General features: G+C 28.7%; 1 protein-coding gene and 1 long non-coding RNA gene across 7 annotated transcripts in view; one reads left to right on the plus strand and one right to left on the minus strand.

Moving 5' to 3' along the window:
• Positions 1-13,273: 13,273 nt before the first annotated feature.
• Positions 13,274-23,738, plus strand: part of LOC139426203 (uncharacterized) — a 355,230-nt gene continuing 344,765 nt past the window's right edge. Inside the window, exons 1-2 of one of the 2 annotated variants that reach the window (XR_015429597.1) lie at positions 13,274-13,672; positions 14,866-14,882. This is a non-coding gene — a long non-coding RNA (uncharacterized LOC139426203). The remainder of the gene's footprint in view (positions 13,673-14,865; positions 14,883-23,738) is intronic. The other variant, XR_015429598.1, reaches the window with a different exon arrangement.
• The window catches only part of LOC107449509 (paired box protein Pax-6), a 198,361-nt gene continuing 195,722 nt past the window's right edge, over positions 21,100-23,738 (minus strand). For 3 of the 5 annotated variants that reach the window (XM_087152983.1, XM_087152985.1, XM_087152984.1), the window contains one exon: positions 21,100-22,356. In XM_087152983.1, coding sequence (XP_087009109.1) covers positions 22,102-22,356 — 255 coding nt within the window. In that variant the 3' untranslated portion in view covers positions 21,100-22,101. The remainder of the gene's footprint in view (positions 22,357-23,738) is intronic. The other 2 variants (XM_087152986.1, XM_087152987.1) reach the window with 1 other exon arrangement.

The raw sequence follows: 23,738 nt of genomic DNA on the forward strand, positions 1-23,738 counted from the left end.
ATATATTTTACCGCAAACATTATTTTTTCTTCTGCAACAAGTGTTTAAAAGATCACCCGCATTCACTGACTGATAATTCGACTGAGAAAAAAAGTATGGTCAAAACTACCTGAACATGGTAAAATTTATAGTCTGTATGGATACACCAAAAAGCTCGGAAAATTTTACTGATGAGCTTTGCTAATGGTTTTGGTAAAATTAACTACACAATACGGTTTATAATGAAACCGTCATTATACATGATAAAATTTGGTAAACGAGGTAAAATTTGATAATTTCCCCATGAAACTGTAGTGCGTGGTATAAGAACCATTATTCTGTTAAATTTATTTTTCAGTATTGTATTGTCTAATAAATGTAGGGTAATAAAAACTATAATTTTGAAAAATAGAATTTCCGGTAAACCGCTACCGTATAAACAGAAAAATTACAGAATGAATGGTTTAAATACAGTATATTTTGGTTTGTAATAACAGAATTATGCTTCTTTTTTAATTTTTTTTTAATAATTTTTAACAGAATTGTCTTTATTATACAGTATGCTAATATCACCAGAATTTTTCTTCTCCGTGAAGAAGGCTTTCGCAATTTTAGCTACTAAATGTGTAGAATAATCCTAATGCCCTGCATCGCTAAACGAATTAAGACTTGAATCACAAAGATTGTCTATGATTTGGCATGCCTTTAACCATGCATTGTTTTTTTTCAACCCGTATGCATTCATGGATAATCAGAATGTTTAGAAAAGTTTTGTCACTAAATGTTTAGCTGTAAATCTTATTGCTGTAATGCTTAGAAAGAACTACTTTATCAAATTACTAAGATTTGACACACTAATATTGCTTATGTTTCAAAATGTGTTTTACCATGTTCATTTATTTCATACGCATGCAAAAGATCTTCAGCGAGTATTCATGAATGAATTTCATTCATTAAATCTTTAGCATTTCAGCTTATTTTTCATATTGCGTAGAAAGAACTGCTTCACCAAATTTCGATGACGAAACAACAATGATTTAGCATGTGTTTTACTAAACGCTATTTCTTCTTCTGTAATGTGCAAGGAAAAGAAATTAGCCAGTTTTAATCCATAATTGGAATGTTTGTCATATTTTTAGTCACTGAAAGTTTAATTTATTACCTTATTTTTTATTACACTTAAATTGAGCAACTTCATGGAATATATAAAACTGTACACACACAGATTGTGATTCTACTATTTTCTTTTCTTCCTTAAAGCACATATAAAAGGTCACAAGCTTGTAATTATGAATAATTGAAATGTTTGATGTATATTTAGTTACTAAACGGTTAGTTAATATGCTTGATATATTGGAAATAATTTAACAATTAAGAGTCTGAAGTCTCAGTCAATAGCTTATAAAGTTGACGCACAAATATTATTTATAATTTGACAAGAGTATTATCAGAAAGAAATATGCAAGGTTCGAACTGTCATTAAAAAATTAGAAAAAATATTTTTTTTTTCAATATTATAATGAAAAAAAGCTAAATATTTCTTTTTATTAGCTTTCATCTTAAAATTACAAAACCAAACCAAACGAAAACCATTAGCGAGACCAAATATTTTGAAGCTAAACTCATTTGTTGGGAAATGTTAAACGAGGTGTTAAATAATATTTTTCTAATTTCTAATTACCACAATTTTACTAATACTAGTTTATACTAATTTACTAATTATTTAATTTCTAATACTAAGTTACGAATTTTAAAATTTTTAATACTAATTTACTAATTTTATAATTTCCTTCTTTTGAAAGTACTTTTTAATTTTTTTAAGAAATCTTACCAATGAAAAGTCATCACTCAAATATTTTATGTGACCATCTCTCCTGAAGATGAAATAGTCACCGAATTTATTGTGGCATTCTAGGATTATCTTCTGCTTTTTTTGCTTTAGGAACAAAGGTTGGACTTTGGATTATTTTTATGATTTAAGAATCCTCTACCCTCACTGTTTTGAATTTTACGTAAAATTTTTAACTTGTGTCTTCTCGATATTTTATCTAGCAGTCTTCTGATAATATAGTATTATCTGATAGCAAAATACCTTTAAAAAAATGGAAAATAAAGATGTCGCTTTAGTAAGATAAAGATAAATAGCATCTGAGAATTTTTAAAAATTTAATAAAATTTTCTTCAAATTTGTAAAGCAATAAAATTATACAATTTCTGGTTTTGAATAAGTAATTTAGAGCTACATATTTCTTAATATTTAGAATTGGAATAAGTAATTTAGAGCTACATGTTTCTCAATTGGAATAGGTAATTTAGAGCTACATATTTCTCAATGCTTAGAATTCTTTAAAAATCTAATTTTATTACAGTTTAAGTTGTGTGTGTGTTATGAAAATCGATTTGGATAACGCAAAGAAATTCCCTTAACATTAATTGCATGAAAAACAAAAGAGACTTATCAAAAATCTAAAAACTGGCAACTGTACACTATTTAACAACTTATCAAAAACTTTTAATTGGAGAATTTTATTGGAATAATTTTCTCAGAAAAATTTAAGAGAAAATCTAAAATACCGCAAGATTTATATCTCAATTCGTAATTGGGTCGCGGCCTTTCATTTTAAATCTATCGAAAGATGGTTGGTAGGTTCTAATGCCACTTGCCACACTGGCAAGTCTGCTTGGTGAAACCGAGCAAATTTAAGGCAGAGTGTGCGTTTCTTGTTTTTCAGTGGCGCCATCTATGGTCAAGAATTTGACTTCTGCCACACCATCCGTCGCACCCGTTTATAGGGCGGACCCATTCATACATCCATTCTTTCATCTACAGATCGTAATTTTGACCTGAATCAGAGAACGATTGATCTCCAATCCAGTACCCCCAGAGGTTTTGATTTGTTATGGGAACATGGGGGACTTTTGCGAGTGGACAGATTTAACTTGCATCAGTCACTTTACTACACGGGAGTCTTCTGCCGGGGGGGTTCGAACCCACGAACACTCGGACATGGTCCCAGCTCCCTATCGATCAGGCTACCCCGGCCATCGAAAGATATTTCCAATTGGAGTATATATCTATAATCAGTTTTTCTCTTTTTTGTGAAAATTAAATAAAGAGGATTAAAAGTGTATTTAGGATTTTCCCTTCCCTTTAGCAGTTAATTTCGGTCTGGAGAGAAAAGGTCTCTTAAGGGTCCAGCTAGTTGGAAAAAAATATAACCTACTTTATGGAAGAAAAATAAGATTGTTTTATGAAAAGCACTTGATTATTAAATAAAATAAACATTAAAATTCCTCATACTTACTACTACTTAATCGCAAAAAGCAATGCTTTGAGACAGCGTTAATAAGACAGTTAAACTCCTTCCTATAAAACCCTGAAATTATGGTTTTTGCGAATAATATGCTATTTTTGTAACTCCTGTGAGTTTGCAACTGATGCTCATGACTGTTGGGTATAGTTTAGCCAATTCGAAGCCAGCGCTGTCTACGCTTATTTTGAAAATGGCGCAAAACGTCTATAAGGAGAAAAGCCACAGTTTTGTGAAAATGAAAAGCGTTCGTGGTTTAATTTTTCAATATTTAGAAACTTACTATAATGATAAATTACCTGGCATCATAAAAATTTGCAAAAACTGAGAATACGGCAGTGATTTTGATAATTTTCTACCAGGAGGAAAAATGTCGCCAAATTGGCGATTTTTTAAAAAAAAAAGTTTAACAACTTTTAAAATATTTAAGTTATTTGTCTGTGTTCTAAAGCCCAGATAATTCTTCATGGCAAGATTATATATATAGATTGAAATCATCGCATTGCTTCAAGTGTAAGGCGCTCAAACTATGACTTTTTAAATTTCCTTGACGACAGAGCTTCGAAAAACAGCGTTAACAAATATCGGTAGTACTTAAACTGGCCATTTATCCTCGATGACCATATAACCTAGACTTATCCTATATTAAACATCCACATCTAGAGACATGATTTAATTAATAATAATTTCATTATTTGTAATTTAGTTACCGAACCACGTTTAAGATTACACTTTAAACCATCATAAAATTTAAAATAACTTATATATAATTAAATCATATAATAAAGTAAATAAAATAATTTAAACTTAATTTACTTAAAATTCTTCGTTTTCAATACAAATCCTTTATGATTAAATGAATTTGTATGCTACTGATAAAAAGTTTCGGAAAAGTAAATAAACGCTTCTTAAATATACTCAGCATTTAATTCAAGTCAGGTATTTATCGAGAAGTCATTGCTTAACAATGTTGATGGCGTAATCAGCACTCTCTCTACTTTCAAGTACTCGTAATTTCCATAAGTTTCTCGTTTTCATAGAATAACCATTAGACTTGCTTAGCATCTTCAGTTTTTAAGGGATAATTGCCTCTTTTCCCTAAAGGGATTTTCTCTTAGAATTCTTGTCATTTTATTAGCAATGTCTGGACTGAGGGTCATTCTGGGTACACATAAGACAGTCAAAAATAAAAAAAATGTTCCATAGCTTTCTCACTAATTATATAAAAGTATTTTGATAAGTGCAAACGATATTTTGTATGCCATATTTCATTGAAAAAGAAATTTAAATCTAATTTCAGGTTTTATAAAAGTTTAAATTTTATTTTGTTTTTTTCAAGCAGAATAAATTCCACATGGAAATCATCTAATTATTCATTATGTTTAGAATTAGAATTATTATGTATACAGAAACTTTATACGATTTTAATATTATTGTATTTGATATTAAAGTATCTTATAAGTGCAAACGATATTTTGCTTCACATATTTCGTTAAAAAATATTAAATTTTAAGCTTCAAAATCTGGATTATTTCAATTATGCTAAAAAACAATTCTTTTTTAACTCTATTTAATCATTCTTTATTTAAACATTCATTCTATTTTTAATTTCAGAAATTTTATGTCGTTTTCATATTACACGAGAAAAAGTATGAAAAAATATTTGAAAAATAAACAAAAATTAAAAGGGAAAAAAAACTCAATAAAGGGACATAGAGTCGAAGCTTTAACGCAAACGATTTTAACATTTACGTATTTTTGAATCCTTTCCCGTTTTGCTTGTTTTTTTGTAAACTTTACACTGGAGTTATAAAAAAATACATAAATGAGCTAAATGAAGGAGTTTCTGTTTGTGCCTTCGAAACGCTTTAGAAATAAAATAAAAAATACTTCAAAGTATTACTCTAAAAACTAAACAAGACATTTCTAACTCTTTATTGCAAATAGATGAGTGTAAATTTTGTAAAAAATGCAACTGTCTACAACTTTAAGAAGTCAGCACAAACTTAACTATTCCTTTGTCTCATTTTAAAAATAGTTAAGAAGAAGAAGAAAAAAATAAAGTCATTTTTAACAAATTATAGTTATTTCCGAAATTCTAAAAATGACTGAAGCTTCCGAAACATACCTTCCTTTGCACAGATTTCATTGACAGAATTATGATCGTATTTTGTCAGTCTTCTGATTGCATGGAGTTAGTTGATACAAACTATACTTCGGTGACACCGCTAAATCACTTAAATTAAATTTCCCTGCCAGATTCCCGCCTAGTTTATGAGAAGCCAACAGATAAATCTAACGGTAAAAGGCGCCAACATTTAACAACTATGCGACTCCGCGCGGGCTTTATTTTTATTCCGAATTCATTCCACTTAAAAAACATATCTTGCGAAACGATATTTTCAGTTCGTTTATTTGTTCAAAAACTCGGAAAATTCTTCCCTTGCCAAATCATAAAGGAGAGAAGAGCAAGCGAGAAAGTAAAATAAATAATAAAAAAAGAACGTTTGAGTAAACTGATGTTAGGAATACGTGTTGGGCCAATTTGAGATCTCGTTATCTTCTATTTCCTCCCATTTTACTTCTAGTTTTTCAGTGTTGTTTAAACAAAACCAATTTACTAAAGCAATAAAACTTGCGTCTCCTTTCACCAAAGCGTCCCTTGTTGACGTGAAATATTGTTGAAAAAGAGCGGAGTCTTATTTCAGTTATATATAACAGTAAAAAGGCGGTGCGTCTTCTGAAATGAAAGTCATATCCATTAAAAACTAGTAATTGACAGGCCGTTAACTTGGTAAGAGCAATCATTTGAAATTATGAGAAAATGCTACGCCAAAAGATTTCTTTTTTCTTGTTCTACAAATTGGAAGAGTGGAAAACTCTGATAAGGACGGTAACTGGAAAAGAAAGCATTGGTTAAAATAACACCTTCCACCCCCCCTCCCCCCCCCCCCCTCCCCCCCCCCCCAAAAAAAAAAACAATAATTGAAAAAATACTAACTGGTAAAATATTAGTCTGAAAAACCTCTAAAAAGGAAAATCATATTTTATATTAAATCCATAATTTGATGCTTATAATTAATTTTTTTTAAATAAATTCATATCCTAGGTAAAAATTTTAATGTTTAAAATTAGGTACTTGGTGTTTGAAAATAAAATAAATACTAATTTATAATAATGCTTTATATATATATATATATATATATATATATATATATATATATATATATATATATATATATATATATATATATATATATATATATATATATATATATATATATATATATATATATATATATATATATATATATATATATATATATATATATACCGTAAACCGGGGCGAGTCTACCCATTTTAGTTTTATTTAATTTTCACTATTTTAAATTACAAAAAAAAAATTTTTACCGACGGAGGACTTAGTTCAGACTCTAAGGAAGATGGCGCTGTGGTAGTTTGATCCGTTTTTATTTATTTGGTGTCTTTTTAACCGACCTGTTCAAACGTCTTTTGAGAGATATGTATTGAAAATCAGCAAACTTTTAGTTGGTGCTCCGTAAGTATATTATTATTATTACTATTTTCACTTTGGTTAAGTGATAAACTTATCTAAGACTAAGATTACATTAATTTTATATGAAAAAAACCCAAAAGAATGTAAGTTTTGCTGTTGTAAACAAAAAACCAGAATTCGCGGGGTGAGTCTACCCATTCGTATTTAAATTTAATAAAGCATAATAATATAATTTAGAACTTTGTTTATATTAAAATGAAGTCATTTTAAATGAATTTGAGTATATTATTTTAATTCTGCATTGATAAATTTATCATTAATAAGAAAATTTATAGGTTAAATATAAATGTAAATATAAAATATGTTTATTTTACCTATTTTTTAAATTTTTATATTACAAAATTAACTTTTTTTATTTAATGCAAGTTAAATAAATTATTATTTATAAATTATTATTACCTCCCAAAAGAATGGGAAAGGATTTTTCATGATTCCCAATGTTTGAATTTCGATTTTGTTAATAATCTTTAATTATTATTATTTATTAATTATTTAATTGTAAATTTATATTAATTTTAATTTATTTTAATTTATTTTTATCAACAATAATCAGAAAAAAATGTTATTTTATAATGTTAATGATTATAAAAACAAAACTGTGATCAAAATGTGATAATCAATCAAATACTCAATTTGTGTTATTTTATGAATAAAAAAATGGAATATGTAATAAAGTTATGAATTTTACTTCATAAATATCCTATATAGTAACTAAAATAACAATTTAATAGTAAAATTTGATTATTTACAATGTTAACATTCATTTTAGTAGAATGGGTAGACTCGCCCCATACGAGAGATTTGTCAGCAGTTCTATAAAAATATACAGCAACAGCGTAACTGTAAATATTTTCTAAAATCGATTTCACAGCTTTAAAGAGGGATAAATAGCAATCCCGAAACACCTATTAAAAGCCTTTTTTCTTTAATATTTACAAAAGTTTGACCACTTGAAAGTTGACAAACTGAAAAAATGGGTAGACTCGCCCCGGTTTACGGTATATATATATATATATATATATATATATATATATATATATATATATATATATATATATATATATATATATATATATATATATATATATATATATATATATATATATATATATATATATATATATATATATATATATATATATATATATATATATATATATATTTCAATTTGAATGCTTATTTAGCTTATTGGGTAAATGTTAACTGTCTTTGTAAAATTATTAATGCGTACTTGGATTGTTAAGACACAATCCTGTTTGAGCATAATTGTTATCTTTACATTTCCTCGTAAACATTAATGAATAGATTAAATGATTTTTTCTTAAAATATTTCTACTTCTCTTGAATTATCTTCATTCAGAAAAAAAGTAGGTATCTCTTTGTGTCTTATGTTACTATCAGAAGAGCACGATCTCTGCTTCTTTTAAAATTATCTTCATTAAGTTGAAGCAGGGACCATTTTGTATTTTATGTTATTATCAGCAAATATAAAAAGATCCCTACTTTTTTTTATTTATTATTATCTTTAAGGTATCCAACTGGGTAAAAATCGGCAATTTCGACGAAAATTTCTAATTTTTCTAACTGTCCACATTTGAACTTCTGTCCATTAGCTTTCTAAATCTCTTTAAATTTAGGTTCTCCGGTCTTTAGAGTCGTTGTTGAGTTGTTTCTTTGCGTGCTGAGAGAAAACAGTACAGCAATTTTAGATTTTAAAAGCAATTTCAGAAAAATGTTGATTTTGAAAAAAGCTCTTTACGCGAACTCACATTACACAGAATGACTATTGAAGAATTTTTGAAACATTGAATGTAGATTTTGTATAATTTGATGTTGATCTATGTTTTGAGTTAAAAGCTAGGGTCTCGTGAGAATTCATTACTTATTGCACGCTTTAAATAAGAATGCTTAGATTTAAAAAAAACAACTCAATATGAAACAATATATTTAATTCCATTTCATTTTATATTTGAAATTCTATAAAGATTTTACTTCAAAACAAAAATAACTATATTATTAAACTAAAGAAATTATTTTAATATTCATGCATTACAATTTGTTGTAGAGCAGTTAGCTTTAATTAAAAAAAATTAGTACTTGTTATGCTCAATTTTGCCTTATTTTAAAAAAAATATTTTATAAATTTTTGAAGTTTACTTTTGATTTATAATTTTAAGACATCCGCTTACTAAAAATAAAATTAGAATTTCAATTAAGACTGTTTTAAAAATAAAAATTTCTTCAGACCTAGTTCGATATTTTAATTTTAGAAAGAAATAGGGATCTCTTTGCGCCCATGTTGCTAACAAAAGAACTCTAAGAAATTTCCACTTCTTTCGAATTTTCTTTAACATCATAACGAAGCAGGAATCTCTTTGTGGTTTATGTTCAATGGAGCACCGAAAAGAACTCTACTTTTTTTTAAAATTATTCTTAACATTAAAAAAAAGCAGAGATCTCTTTGTGTTCCTAGCTACTATCAGCAGAACACAAAGATCCATACTTTTTTTAATTATCTTTAACATCAAAAAGCAGCAAAGATCTCTCTGTGTTCTATGCTACTATCAACAGAACACAGAGATCCATACTATTTTTTAATTGTCTTTAACATCAAAAAGCAGCAGAGATCTCTTTGTTACTATCAACAGAACGTAAAGTTCCCTACTTTTTTTAAAAATTATCTTTAACATTAAATTATCTTTAAAGCATTCTCTTATGTGAATGTTAAATGTTAAATTATCTTTAACATTTTTTAAAATTATCTTTAAAAAGCAGCAGGAATCTCTTTTATGTTCTATGCTACTATGAACAGAACATATCTATACTATGAACAGAATAGATCTATACTTTTTTTAATTAACTTTCACGAAAAAAAGCAGCAGGAATCTCCTTTATGTTCCATGCTACTATGAGCAGAACATATCTATATACTATGAACAGAATAGATCTATACTTTTTTTAATTAACTTTCACACAAAAAAGCAGCAGGAATCTCTTTGTGTTCTATGCTACTATCAGCAGAACACATAAATCTATACTTTTTTCCAATTATCTTTATTATTTAAGAAATAAAAAATTTTGCAAGTTGCTGTTTTTTAAAGCACATAAATCACAGCACTGCAAGTTCGAAATGTTAAACCTTAATTAACATTAACTGTTTTAAAGCTTCTAAATAAGTTTTTTTTTCAAAACTTGTCATAAGCGACAAGACTAAGGCGAGTCAGCAATTCGACCAACCACGTGAATAGCCAAGCACCTGTTCACCTTCTGCAATTAAGCTCTATTTTCTTAATCCACTAACATTCCTTTCGCCCAACATAAAAATCTCTCTCTGCTATCTTAATAATGCCAATTCTCACGCAAAACAGCTTGCAAAAAGCAGCTGATTCTGACAACGCAGAAAAGAAAAAGAAAAAAAAAATGGAACGAAATGCTACGGGGGTGGTTAGGGATCGTAGCACCGGATGAGCAAGAGCGTAATTCACCAAGTTACCATCTCGTTAAAGTCACACTTTTTGCACCCGTAGTCATTCCTCATTTTGATGACTTCGTTAAAGACGATCTCTTCATCATTCTTATTTAGGAAGTGTATGTATTTCTTTTAACGTGATATCGTATTTGAGTCAATATATTTTCAGACTTGACGTTCGTTTTTTTGGTTCCGGCGCCATTAGAAAGGAAACTCTATGAAGAGTCAATAAAACTCAGTTTTTTTTTGTTGGTTTTTTTAAGTGATAATAGTACAGAAGACTCTCAACAATTCGAACTTAAAACGGATGGTAAAAAAAAACTTTAATGATTCACAGCTTAAATCAGCAAAAAATATCCACTGATTAAAAAACAGCAAAAGTTATATAACACAGAATTCAACAAGTAAACTTATCTTAAAGTTGCCGATTTTAAAAGTGATCTTTTAGTTGGATAATATTATAAAAAAATTATAAATCAATAAATATACTGTATTTATGAAAAGTTTGGGTCAAATCAATGATAAGTCACATTTTCAAGTTGGTCTGTAGAGTGTTTGTCGTTTCCATGTAGACAATAAGATGTTTTTGTGAATTGTGCTTCATAGGGCTATTTTTTCTTGTAATGCCATGTTACAAAAAAAAAGTAACTTATTTAGCTACTTACCTAAAAGTAAATTGATTTTTCAGAATTTTTTTTATGGGAATTTTCATACTTTTACCTAGAGTTAATAATTGGTCATAAACTTGAACTGCTGTGCTTAGATGCAGCCGAATTTCTAAATTCTGTGTTTGCAACTAGAAATAAACTCGATGAGAAATTATCAATTCGACAAACACCCAATACACAAGAGAATATCACTCGATAGTGTTGCCCTTTTTTCTTGATCCCACGTTTACCGTTACCTACTTTTATGTAAACAATGCCCTACATTTGAATTATTTTCTGAAGTAATTAGAAGATGGTCGCATAAATCATTAAATTGTGCGTGGAAAAAAAACTTTATACCAACATTTAAAAATCAATGAAATTTTAAAGAAGTATACTTCCCTACGGTATGCTTCTTATGATTGTTATTTGCTGTTACTGTTACTTGGCATAATTATTCAGTGATCTTTTTTGTTGTTGTTTTTTTTGCTTTTGTTTTGTTGTAATCTAAGACTTAAGAATTCAAACCATTCAAAGTCTCGATCACAGAAATAAATTCTCTTTTAATTTCGGAGAAGGTTTTAGAGTTGAGCACTAGCATGCTAATTATTTCTGAGCGTCATGATTATCCTGGGATTTAGTGGTACGAACATCCTTTGTTGCAGTCTAGGACCAACCATACCTCCAATTAACATAACCTTTCCAGACCACTATCTTATGAGCTGTGGTAGCCTAGTGGTAAGAGAATCGAACTTCTGTCTGGAAGGACTGGGGTTCGATCCTCGATTCCGCTAAGACACACCGAGTACATACGATATACTTGCTCGTGAAATCTGCGGAATCGAAAGTCCCGTGGTCGGTCGCTGATCAGTACCATAGGTACAGGAATCTGGAGAAAAATTTTCTTCCCTTTCAGATCTATGACTAAATTGAGGAAGTGGCCTCACAAAATTGTAATGGCATGTCTTCGGATCATCATTAGGAATGTTTTCCAGACCGTCGCCAATACCTTATTGTGCGAAGTAAATAAAATACCTTTTAACCACTATTTAAAATATGAAAAATGAGCCCTTTGTTCCCGAAGTGCGTCACAGAAGGTCTCAGGTTTGTGCTCCGAAGTTGTTGAATAACCTCTATACTTACATGGAATGAAGTAAGAAAATTTCCTTTCCTTCACCCTTTTTTGAGTTGTGTAATAAGGAATGGGGAAAAATAAGAATTAGTATCTTTTTAGATGTTATGTATGGTTTTTGATGTAATTGCTTAAATAATTATGTAAGAGTCACTATATGACAAGATATAATTCTTCAAAGCTATCTGAAGCAAGTTAGAGGGTGTGGTTCCAATCGTAACTGTAGACATATCTTTTAATATCTGTCTGCGATGAGTCCCGCAGTGGACTGATCGTTAAGACACGGTTCCCAGCAGATCACCGAAGTCAAGCATCACTGGCTACGGTCAGTGCGCGGGTGGGTGACCACTTGGATCAGCCTGCGTAGGGACCGAGGGTGTGCGGTATTGGTCCTCGTTAAACTGTGCTACCGTAAAGTGCTCGACTTCGCGCGCAGGTCGTCGGGCTACTGAAGCGGGGGTGCCATCCCCTCCGCAGCGGATCAAAATTGTGATGGCATGTCTTCGGATCATCCTCCGGGATGTTTCCCAGACCGTCGCCAATAGCCCATTGTGCAGCTCTAGTGCGACGTAAATTAACAACAACAACAACTGTCTGCGATGACCTTTTGTAACTTGTGCAATATGGCAAGGTATGATGAACCATTTGTACTTACATGCTTGAAAATTTCTTCATAAAAAAATAAAGAATATAAAAATAAAGTATAAAAAGGACCTCACTGTTCCACCAAAAACTCTGTAAGTGTAGAGGTAGCGGGTTCGAATCCAGCCGTAACCCTCAATGCAACTTCGTGATGTTCTTCTCTATCTTTTATTAACTGTTATTCAACTTGACATGGGCATATAAGTCGCACTTTATAAGGAGAATGAGCATACAAACCTGCATATGTTTTTATTTATTTATTGTTATATATGTATAACAATAAACAAAAAAAATATTAAATTTATTTACTGTTATACATATATAATTACATATATTTATATAACTACATATAATTACATGTGTAGGCTTGTGTGCTGACTATAAACACGATTTATAAGTCTTTGTCAAGTTCAAGAACACGTAGTACAAAATAGAGAAAGACACAACAAAGATGCATCCAGTGTTACGGCGGTACTCGAACCCGCTACCTCTGCGCTGCAGAAGCTTTGGTGGAACTACGAGACCTCTCGGCAAAGGAGGCACCCAAAGGAATTTATGGTAGGGTACGTCCATATTTTTACAGCTTTCAATTTATTTTGTGTTTGTGCCTGGGATTATAGAATGTTTTTGTTTATCCGTCACGTAGCTAGATCTGAGTTTGTGATAAAAATAGTTATCATCGTTGTATTTTGTTTGGTGTTTTCATACATGTTTGAAAACTTAAAAATAATCATCGTTATATTTTAGTGTTTGTTAAGAAATAACCATCGTCATATTTTATTTAGTGTTTTTTAACATCTTTGAAAAACTGAAAAACAACAATTGTTTTATGTTAACACTAGTTACGTCAGTTCATCTTGTGCTCAATAGTTGGCCTTCTTAAAGAAAAATAAAACAACAAATCAGTTTTCCTTAGTAAGCATTAGTTGCTTTATATTTTTCAAAATTCAGAGTTGCAGATCAATCAATGAATATTAAACGATTCAATTCTTTTTGTCACATTACAACGAATAAATTAATTTTTTTAATTTTTACTAGTCCGTATGAAAGACATTTATATTGTAATATATATTCCGTCCTTCCTTTTCTTTTATAAAAAAATCTAAATATTAAAAAAAAACTCTTTTTTATTTTTTCTTATTTTGAGAAAACAATTTTATAAATGAAGGTTACCCGCAATCGTTTTCTTATTTTCGATTTGAAATTGGAATAAAATAAATACATTTTGACACTTCTTGAGTTAATAATAATTCTTTGTCAATAAATTTTAAGTTATAACATTAGAAGCCTGCTCTTTTTCTCTTACGAGATCTCAATTTCTTTTTTTTCTTTCTTGGATACATAACTTTTTTTTATCCATTAAATAGTGAATAATACCTCAATATTGTCTGTGAAATAGAATCTTCTTCCTCTAGTTTATATCCTAGAAGTTTCTTTCAATTCATATTTCCAGATTTCATAAGACATAAACTTAAAACTTCGCCACATCGTTCAATCATTTAAGTAGATACATTTGGTGTTAAGAAGTTGAATTGATAATGTATTTCTTATCTTCTTAACTATTCACAAATTGAAAATCATTTACTTAACTGTAAATGTAATACACGTTTTTACATTTTAGATGAGTACGCGAAAAGTCTAATTTTAATTTTTGCTTTTTGAGAAAAGAAATCACACTTAATTTTATATTTATTTTAAAGTACATTAGATTTAGTAGTCAAAAGTTATTCAATAGTTACTAGTTGTCAATAGTTATATTACAGAAAATTTTTACAGTTATTCAACAGTTCAATTATTCCAACAGTTCAATTATTCAACAGTTCAATTATTATAACAATTCAATTATTTCAACAGTTTATTGTTATTAAATAGAGATTAGTTTAGTGCCATTTTTTTAACTTTGTTTTTTTATTATGTATTCTAATCATTTCAATTTGTCTATTCTATTATGTATTCAAAGATTCTTTAAGTTTTGTGCAAATTTTAATTTTTGCTTTATAACAGTTACTTAAAATAATATATATGTATATTTAAAGAACATATAATTTACAAAATTACAGAAGTTTAGTGAAAAATTTAACAAGTTAAAAATGAAGTTTTTTTTTCAGAATGAGTGGGCTTAATGGTAAGTTAAATTTGGTCGTTTTTTTAAGTGAATTGAATATTGGTTGTTTAATTCAAATAACTTCAATATTTTTCTGTTTACTGATAAAATATTACTCACTCTTTCAGTTGTTTTGAAGCTGATATTTTTATTATTTATGTGAAGAATTTTTTTTAAAAAAAATCATGTTACTCTACAGCAGTGTTTCCCAAAGTGTGGTACGCGTACCCCCAGGGGTACGGGAACAGTTTAGCGGGGGTACGCGTTCTTATGCGAAATATCTTGCAACAAACGAAAATTTCAAAAAATTTTATTTAAAAACAAAGCCAGCCATGAAAATTTACGATTACATATTTTTCTTTTGCTATTTTTTGTAGAGTTAACAGTTAATAATTAGTGGTGTCAACAGTTAGTTGTGATTTTTAAGTTTTGTGCAATTTTTTTACAGTGAAGGTTCGTAACAAATTCCATTTATTTTGATTATTTTAATAAAATATAATTTTTATCCTTAACATAGAATTTTTTACCAAAATTTAAGAATTTTTTATCAAAACCTTTGTACCAAAAAAGAAAAGTAAGCATATTTTTTTTTAAAAAATGCATTCATTTTTTTATTAGTGGTACACAGCGTAACGAAAAATTTAGAAAAGGTGCACAAAAGTAATGAGTTTGGGAAACACTGCTCTACAGCATTGGATTATGAAATAAAATCCTTTAAATTATAATTTTTTTTTAATGAAATATGAGTTGTTAGTTTGACTAACGATCTTTATAAATGATTCTCTACGAATTATTAAGTGAAATATTGTCAGTGCAGTGATAAAATATAGCAAAATGTTTTGGATTGTTGCTCTAAAATGGACATTTTTATTATTTAAGTGAAAAAAATTTTAATTGCTGTTACTCTTCAGCATTGGGTTGTAAAATAAAGCCTTAAAAATGTTTTTTTCCTTCTTTTTAAATCTGGAATATAAGCTATTAGTACGACTACCGTTCTTTATAAATATTCCAAGTACTAAGTTTCGAACGAAATATTGTCAGTTTATTGATAAAATAATGTGGAATCTTGTATTGTTGTTCTGAAATGGACATTTTTATCATTTAATTGAAACATTGTTTAATTGCTGTCACTTTTCAGCATTGGATTATAAAATAAAACCTTGAAAATTATTTTTTTTAATTTTTTAAAATATGAGTTGTTAGTTTGACTAACGTTTTTTATAAATGATTCAAGTACTAAGTCTCGATTGAAATATTGTCAGTATATTGATAAAATAATGCAAAATCTTGTATAGTTGTTCTAAAATGGACATTTTCATTATTTAAGCAGAACATTTTTTTAAATTACTGCCCCTCTACAGCATTGGATTTCAAAATAAAACCTTGATAATAATTTCTTAATAAAATATAAGTTGTTCTTTATAAATGATCTCGAATGCATATCCGCCAACTTGTAATCTGTGCTAAGATGACTTACCCCAGTGGTAGTAAGATTAAAAGTAAATTACATTTATACTCGAAAATTTTCTTTGCATTTAGCGTAAACTTTGACCTACCAGAGAGAGATTATTATACATTTATATATATGTAGAATTTATTTAAATATAATGGTGGTCAAAATCATTTTGAATTAAATTTATAATGTAAAGAATAAATAGAAAGCATACATTTTACTAGCGCTTTAAATGTAAAAATGAAATTTTACGCCAAATGCGTAAAAGTTGGCAGGCATGCGAATGGTGTATATAATGGTTTATATGGTATAAATGTTATAAATGGTGTCGAATGAAACACTGTCTGACTATTGATAAATATTGTATAATTTTGAATAGTTGTTCCAAAACGGAAACTTTTATTGTTGAAAAGGAAAAAATTTTAAAGCCAGTCATTTTAAAAAACTGAATTATAAAATGAATTTAATAAATGTTTTCATGAAATGTAAGTTATTATTTCGATTACTATTCATTTTAGGTGATGAGATTGATATTTTTTAAAGCCGGTCATTTCTCAGAACTGAGTTATAAAATGAATTTAATAAATGTTTTTATGAAATGTAAGTTACTATTCCGATTATTCATTTTAGGTAATTAGATTGACATTTTTTAAAGCCAGTCATTTCTCAGAGCTGAGTTATAAAATGAATTTAACAAATGTTTTCATGAAATGTAAGTTACTATCCCGATTACTATTCATTTTAGGGGATGAGATTGAAATTAATTGTTAACTTATTCTGTTAGGTTATACTTGTTTCCTTTGAAACAAACTATTGCTTAAGGCTAGGAATAACGCTTACTCTAATGCTGCATAATTTGGGCTCATAAAAATTTGCAAAAACTCAGAATACGGCAGTGATTTTGATAATTTTCTTCTAGGAGGAAAAATTTCGCCAAATTGGCGATTTTTAAAAAAGTTTAAAAACTTTTAAAATATTTAAGGTATTTGTCTGTTCTAAAATTCAGATAATTCTTCACATCAAAATTATATTTTTAGTATAAAATCATCACATTGCTTCAAATGTAAGGCACTTAAACTATGGCTTTTTTACTTTCCTCGGTAACAGAGCTTCGAAAAACAGCTTGCGATTTAAGATTTAGGCAACTCTCCTGTAAAAGTAAAATTGTATGGATTTCTTCGATGTTAAGACAACTTAGAAGATTTTGATAAAATTTTTTGATTTTTTTTCCCTTTGGTGCAAGTTTTTTCTCTTGGAAGATTTTTATAAAATAATTTGTTTTTCCCTTCTGATGCCAGATTTTTCTAAGAAACTTACTTTTCGGCTCGAAATATTGAATGTTTCTCTGCGAGATTTTAAATGTTCTAATACTGAAGTGTAATTATCTGCCTGGGATAATTATTTTGCAATCTAAATTAGTGAAATAATGACTAATAAACATTTGATATAAAATGATAAGTTATATTTTATTCACATTGATGCAATGATTACATATGAAATGCAATTTGAAAACAAAACCAAAATTAAGGTTTATTACAAGTATGAAAATGATAATGGTATTACATGCATACTGTAGATGTTGCTTAAATTGCTCTAAATATACAGTTTTTGTAGATAAGTTTATTTAAAAAATGTAAAAGATTTATGATTAAATACAGTAAAATAAATACTTTTAATTTTTCATAGCATTTCTTAAAATAGCAATCAATTTTACATGAAGAGTATGAAAAATTTTATTATAATTTTGAAAAATAATCATTAGATTTTTTTCAATTTTTCAAGTACAAAACATGTCTATAAAAATAATACAGAATATCAATACTGACAGGTTAATGTAGATATGGAGTACTACCATAACACTTAAACTAGATTTTATTTTTGCTTTAAAAAACCAGAATATTTTTTTTTAAAGTTGCCTTTTTTTCCCTTAAATTTTTTATACATAATTGTCTTTCCCAAGATTTGTAGTTAATAATATTTTTAAAATACTTTTAAGTAAATAATTTATTTTAATTTAGATGAGGCATTTAAAGAATAATTCTGATTAGATGTTATAAAACAATTATGTTATAAGATCTAAGTTTTTTTCTTTAAAAGGACTGGGTTTTTTTCTTTCAAAAATAAAAGCTATTTAATTGATTCATTGATTAAAATAAAGCTTCTTTTAAAAAATTTAAGTTATGATTAAATGTTTATAGCTCTCTATAATAATTTATTTATTTAACTTTTCTTATTCTATTTAAATTTTCAGGTCAATATGGAACACAAATTATATAAAAATTAGTTTTGTAGAGCCATGTGCTATTGATTTGATGTACTAGTAAAACATTGATTGACCGAGAAACCTGATTTATGATTCAAATCTAAAATACTATATATTTTAAATAATTAATTTGACATTATTGTATATACTTCAAATTTTTAATGTAATGTCAAGACAAAAAGGGACCACCCTATCAGATTTTATTGTAAATGTATAAAGGTTAGTCATCTGTATTTGTTTACAAAGGAAACTATTCATTTTATGAGAATTCAAACGAAAACAAAATGTCATGCTTTATGTTGTTTTTCAAAAACTGGTTTTACATCAATTATGCGACTTGATTTATTTTCTAAAATTCTAATCACATACTTAATTTTCCCCTTAAAAAAAAGTAATTTATATGCAATAATATTGAATTCCGATATTAAAGTAGATCATATAATCTGATATATAAACAACATCATGTTGTTTTTGGAATTTATTCAACCGTGTTACACAATGTTTGATTTTTTTATTTTTTTTTTTATTAGAATTACATACTAATTGCCTGCGTATTCATGCATGAATTTTTAAACAGAATATTTTCTTGTAAGTTTGAAAATATTGCATTTAAAAAAATACCCATTCTTAAATCCATATTTTAATGTTATTTTTGAACTAAAAAATACGGTTATTTTCCTTGAATTTTATTTAGCATTTAATAATCCAGCATTTGAATGGATAATGCTTAGTACACTAGATGAATTGTAATTTGCTGGAGTTATGTATTCACTAAATAAAATATATTTAAATAAACTTACAAAATTTTCACAATCTGCAATCTGCACAGTTGTATAATTTGAAAGTTTATTAATTTTTTTGTACCTTTAATTATTAGTCTATTAATTTTCTTGTACCTTTAATAATTAGTCTATTAATTTTTTTGTATTCAAAAAATAATGTGCTACTGTAATGAGAAGAACAAATTTTTTTTTATGTGGATATGATTTTAAATAAAGAAAGCGATAATGAAAACGAATTTTATAAATAAGGAAAATGGTTATGAAAATGACTTTTATAATTCTAATTTTTTTTAAAGTTGTTTTCGATTTATTTAAAATATTAAGCTTTTTTGAAAAAAAAGCAAGCTCTATTAAAATACTTTTCGTTGCAGCAATATACATCTAAAGCTATAAAAGCTTTACTCAAATTAAGTATGTCTACAGCTATATGCTTAAGTTGTGTGAAATATAGTTTTATTATTTAAAAAAAAAAGAAATTTATGCTTCCTTCTTTTTGTATTTTAACGCTAAAATATGAGTTTCCTAGTAATTTTGCAGTTTCCAGGAACAAAAAATAGTTAAACATTTTTATGCATAAATGCGTAAACTTTGACTTCTGTACACTTAAATTTATGAATTTAGTCAGTTATATATACTTAAATTTTTAATCAGGTTTTTTTTCCAGTACTTCAACACTACCCTATCAGGTCCAGATTTTTGAGCGTATGACAAGTATAGTTTGTCTACGCTAAGAACTCCCCCCTCCACAACGTTTGCGACTGTCTGCTGCTATGGAAACAAGAATAGCGCATTTCAGGGAGGGTAGCTTCTCTTCACTCTAGGGCTAACAAAATAGACTGAAGAAAAATCTTCCCTTTCTTTCGCCAACCTGATATAAAACCTGTCCTAAACAGTAACCCCACACCCCTATTTGAAATGGTTATACCTTGTTACCATAGTCAACGCTACGGATCCAGACGGTTCGGGGAGTTCTTACTGTAGACAAACTATAAAAATATCCTTACATGATTTGTCACAACAATGAGTGGTTTGCTTCTTTAATTCGGTATTTGAAATCGCAGTAAAAGCAGTTTTTTTTTTCAATTCATATATTATTACTTATGATCTACAACAAAAATCGTGAATTCTTTAATCAGATCAACCGGTTTCTGTTCGGATCTTAACGCATGTTATTTGGAAGGATCTGCAGTAAAATATTTTCATTCATTGTCAATGAATTGTGTTTATCACAATTTTTAGTTGTGGTGTTCGGAAATGAAAATTTTTAATTCTGAATCAGATCAGACTCTTTTTTATTTCCAATTTAAACCCATATCATTTCTAGAATTTGCTTGAAAGTAGTTTCACTAGAATGTTATTTGTCACTGGATTATCATTCCCCCCCCCTTCCCTTTTTTTTTATTTGTACGAATCTGAAACAAAATTCGTTCATTCCAAGTAAGATCAACCGGGTTTTTTTTTTTTCAATTCTAAAAACATACTACTGCAAATACTTGTTTTAAAGCACTTTCACCGGATTATATATTTCACTGGGTTCAATTTTATTTCAATTTCACACAATTGATAAAACAATTTATACAATAGCTTTATAATAATTACCAAGCAACTATGTGAAATATAAAATTACTTAAATAAAAACAAAATCTGGATACGAAGGGCTTAGGGTAATAAAGTGTAAAGCCACATTTTTTTCAAAGGTGTAATTTTTTTTACGTCATATTGTTTTGTAATATATATATATTTTTCAAGATAGATTATTTACTCGTTTATGAAATTTCCACTAGATGGCAGCAAAATGGAGAGAAAGACTCATTGACTACGTAGAAATCATGGCGTTTTACCGAAAACGCTCTTTTGAGCTATTTAAAAAATTTAGTTTATCAATGTCTTACCCTAAGCCTTTCAAATGTAGCATATTATTTGTGCACAATTTAAATGATTTCAAGTTACAAATTTAGTTCTAAATATTAGATAATTCCTTCAGTGGTATATTCTTAATATTATACCGTAATTTTGGGTAGTTGTATAAATTAAGTTTATTATACGACAATGGATTCAACCGTTTACTTAGAGCAAATAAATTTAATTCAATATTTCAAATAATATTAAGATCACATTTAAGCAAACAGTTCAAATATTTAAATTAAGAATTTTAGTTGGTCAAACTTCATTGTTCAACCTAGATTTTGCTTTAAATATTCATCAAGCTAATTTCACAAACCACCAGAGTCAACTGTAACTGTTAACCCTTTTTGAAAAGTCTATGTACAACGCAGTTAGAAATCACACTTAACCCCCTCTCACAAAAGAGAATATTGCAGATGTTCACATAAAATGTGAGAGAAAGATTGTCCAGTCTACTCCGATATGTGTATTATTTTCAATAACACTCTACATTCCATTCATAAAAAAAAATCGATGCAAATGTATAAAACTACAACCTTCATGACGAACGTGAGAGAAGGTCGTGAAAAGTATCTCAGATCTAAATTGTTGCCAAATCTTAACAACAGATGGCATTAAAACCCATTAGGATGACTCTCTAAGCAAAATACTTTCTCACACAATGAAAGAGAAGACACATAATGAGATGCAGTTTTATGATGTGGCAAGTTACCCAGCACGTAATATGCTCATGCGAGGCTATCAGTGCTGGACCTGATGGACATTGCCTAGTTGTAAACAGTTTTATGGTATTCATGAATGATTCATGGCCACTGAGAAGATGCTCAAGATAGATGTTCAGTCGGAAGATGGAGATGAGGATGTTTGTCGAGCAGCTGGAGTGAAAGCTGAGTTCTCCCCTCCCATCTTTGGTAGATGATCCATGATCCTTGGTGGTTGTGGCGGCTGACTAGTTGGTCCTACTGGTTCTGGTGAAGGCACTGGACTGAGGCTTGGGGTGGGCGATGTAGGAGGGATGACTCCATTGACGGGCTTCATCATATTCATTCGCTGGTGGCGTCGCCATTTTGCTCGTCTGTTAGAAAACCAGACCTGTTTCAAACAATCAACATAAACTGACTTCAAGAAGAAGATTCAGTCAAAATTTTTGATATTAATTACTATTTAAGTTTTAAAAAGTTATACCACACTTGACGTTGGAGGGTGATTTTCTCAGGTATTTAAAGTGGTAGCATAATTTATAACCCAACATTAGAATTAAAATGATTTTTGTTGTTAAAGTACTTAAATAATTCAATGTTACTGTGAATGACTAAAATTGGTGGTTGTTGACTTTCACCTGTGAATGTTGACAATCACATAATCGCATTGGTAAATGTCCAAAGTATATACTAGGTCTAGTTAAGTGGCACTGTCCGGTATAAATTTGCCCGGCATGCCCTACATCAATATTTTTAAGGTTCAGTGCCACTTCCCGGTATGCCCTACATCAATGTTTTTTTAGGGTCAACCGGTTTAACCGAACCGGTACTCCGAACACTGATGTTTCTCTTAATCTATCCTCAGCAGATATTAAAACATGGAATAAATGTAATTATATCAACGAACAAATTAATAGTAAATATTTCGGACATTCACCAAAGCAACTTTGTGATTGTTGACATTCACCGGTGAAAGTCGACATTCTCTTGATTTCGGTCATTCACGGTTACATGTATATGAAATATCTGAATCTCAATTTTTAGTGTTAACGAGACTTTAAGAACATTCAATTACTCTTAATTGTTATTTAACTATTACTAAAAATAATGAGAGATGTCAAATACTACACTATTTATCAAAATATTTCATAGAGTGGTGGACTATTTAAAACCTAAAGTTTTCAAAAATTTTGCCAACATTTCAAAAGCTTTACAAACACAGAGCTGGAGCAAAGTGGCATTTCATATAAACTTTTGATCCATTTACATGTAGTGGTAGGGAAAATAACTTTAAAACAAATTATGTACGATATGAAATATGATTCTAAGCATGTATAACTTTTGATCTAATGATCGGATTCTGACGTTCATGGGGGTGACCTCAAACATGGTAATTAATTAGTGCAGACGATAGTTAAATTACGAAATTAGGCGAAAAAATGTACTTTCTCTGAAAAACATTCTCTTTTTCAACATATTCGGATTTCGGTCCCTCAAATATAGGGGATAGCCGCGCCATATCGCGTTTTTCGCCATATCTCGAGATCGTCTTAAGTGAATTAAAAAAATTTTGAACATAATTACAAAATTCGTATATCCAAAGATAATTCCATTCAGCAAATAAATTTTATTCATTATTTTACTGAATAATACTTTAAAATTGCAAGGTATGCAATTTTTTACGCCATTTTGATGTATGTAATTTTACATGGCAATATACTAAATTTGACCAAAATCTTTTGAGCGAATTGGCAGGTAGCATAAGCAACTACA

Source organism: Parasteatoda tepidariorum, chromosome 10, assembly GCF_982258835.1.
Source record: "Parasteatoda tepidariorum strain Cologne lab strain chromosome 10, Ptep-v5.0, whole genome shotgun sequence".
In the NCBI taxonomy this organism is placed as follows: Eukaryota; Metazoa; Arthropoda; class Arachnida; order Araneae; family Theridiidae; genus Parasteatoda; species Parasteatoda tepidariorum.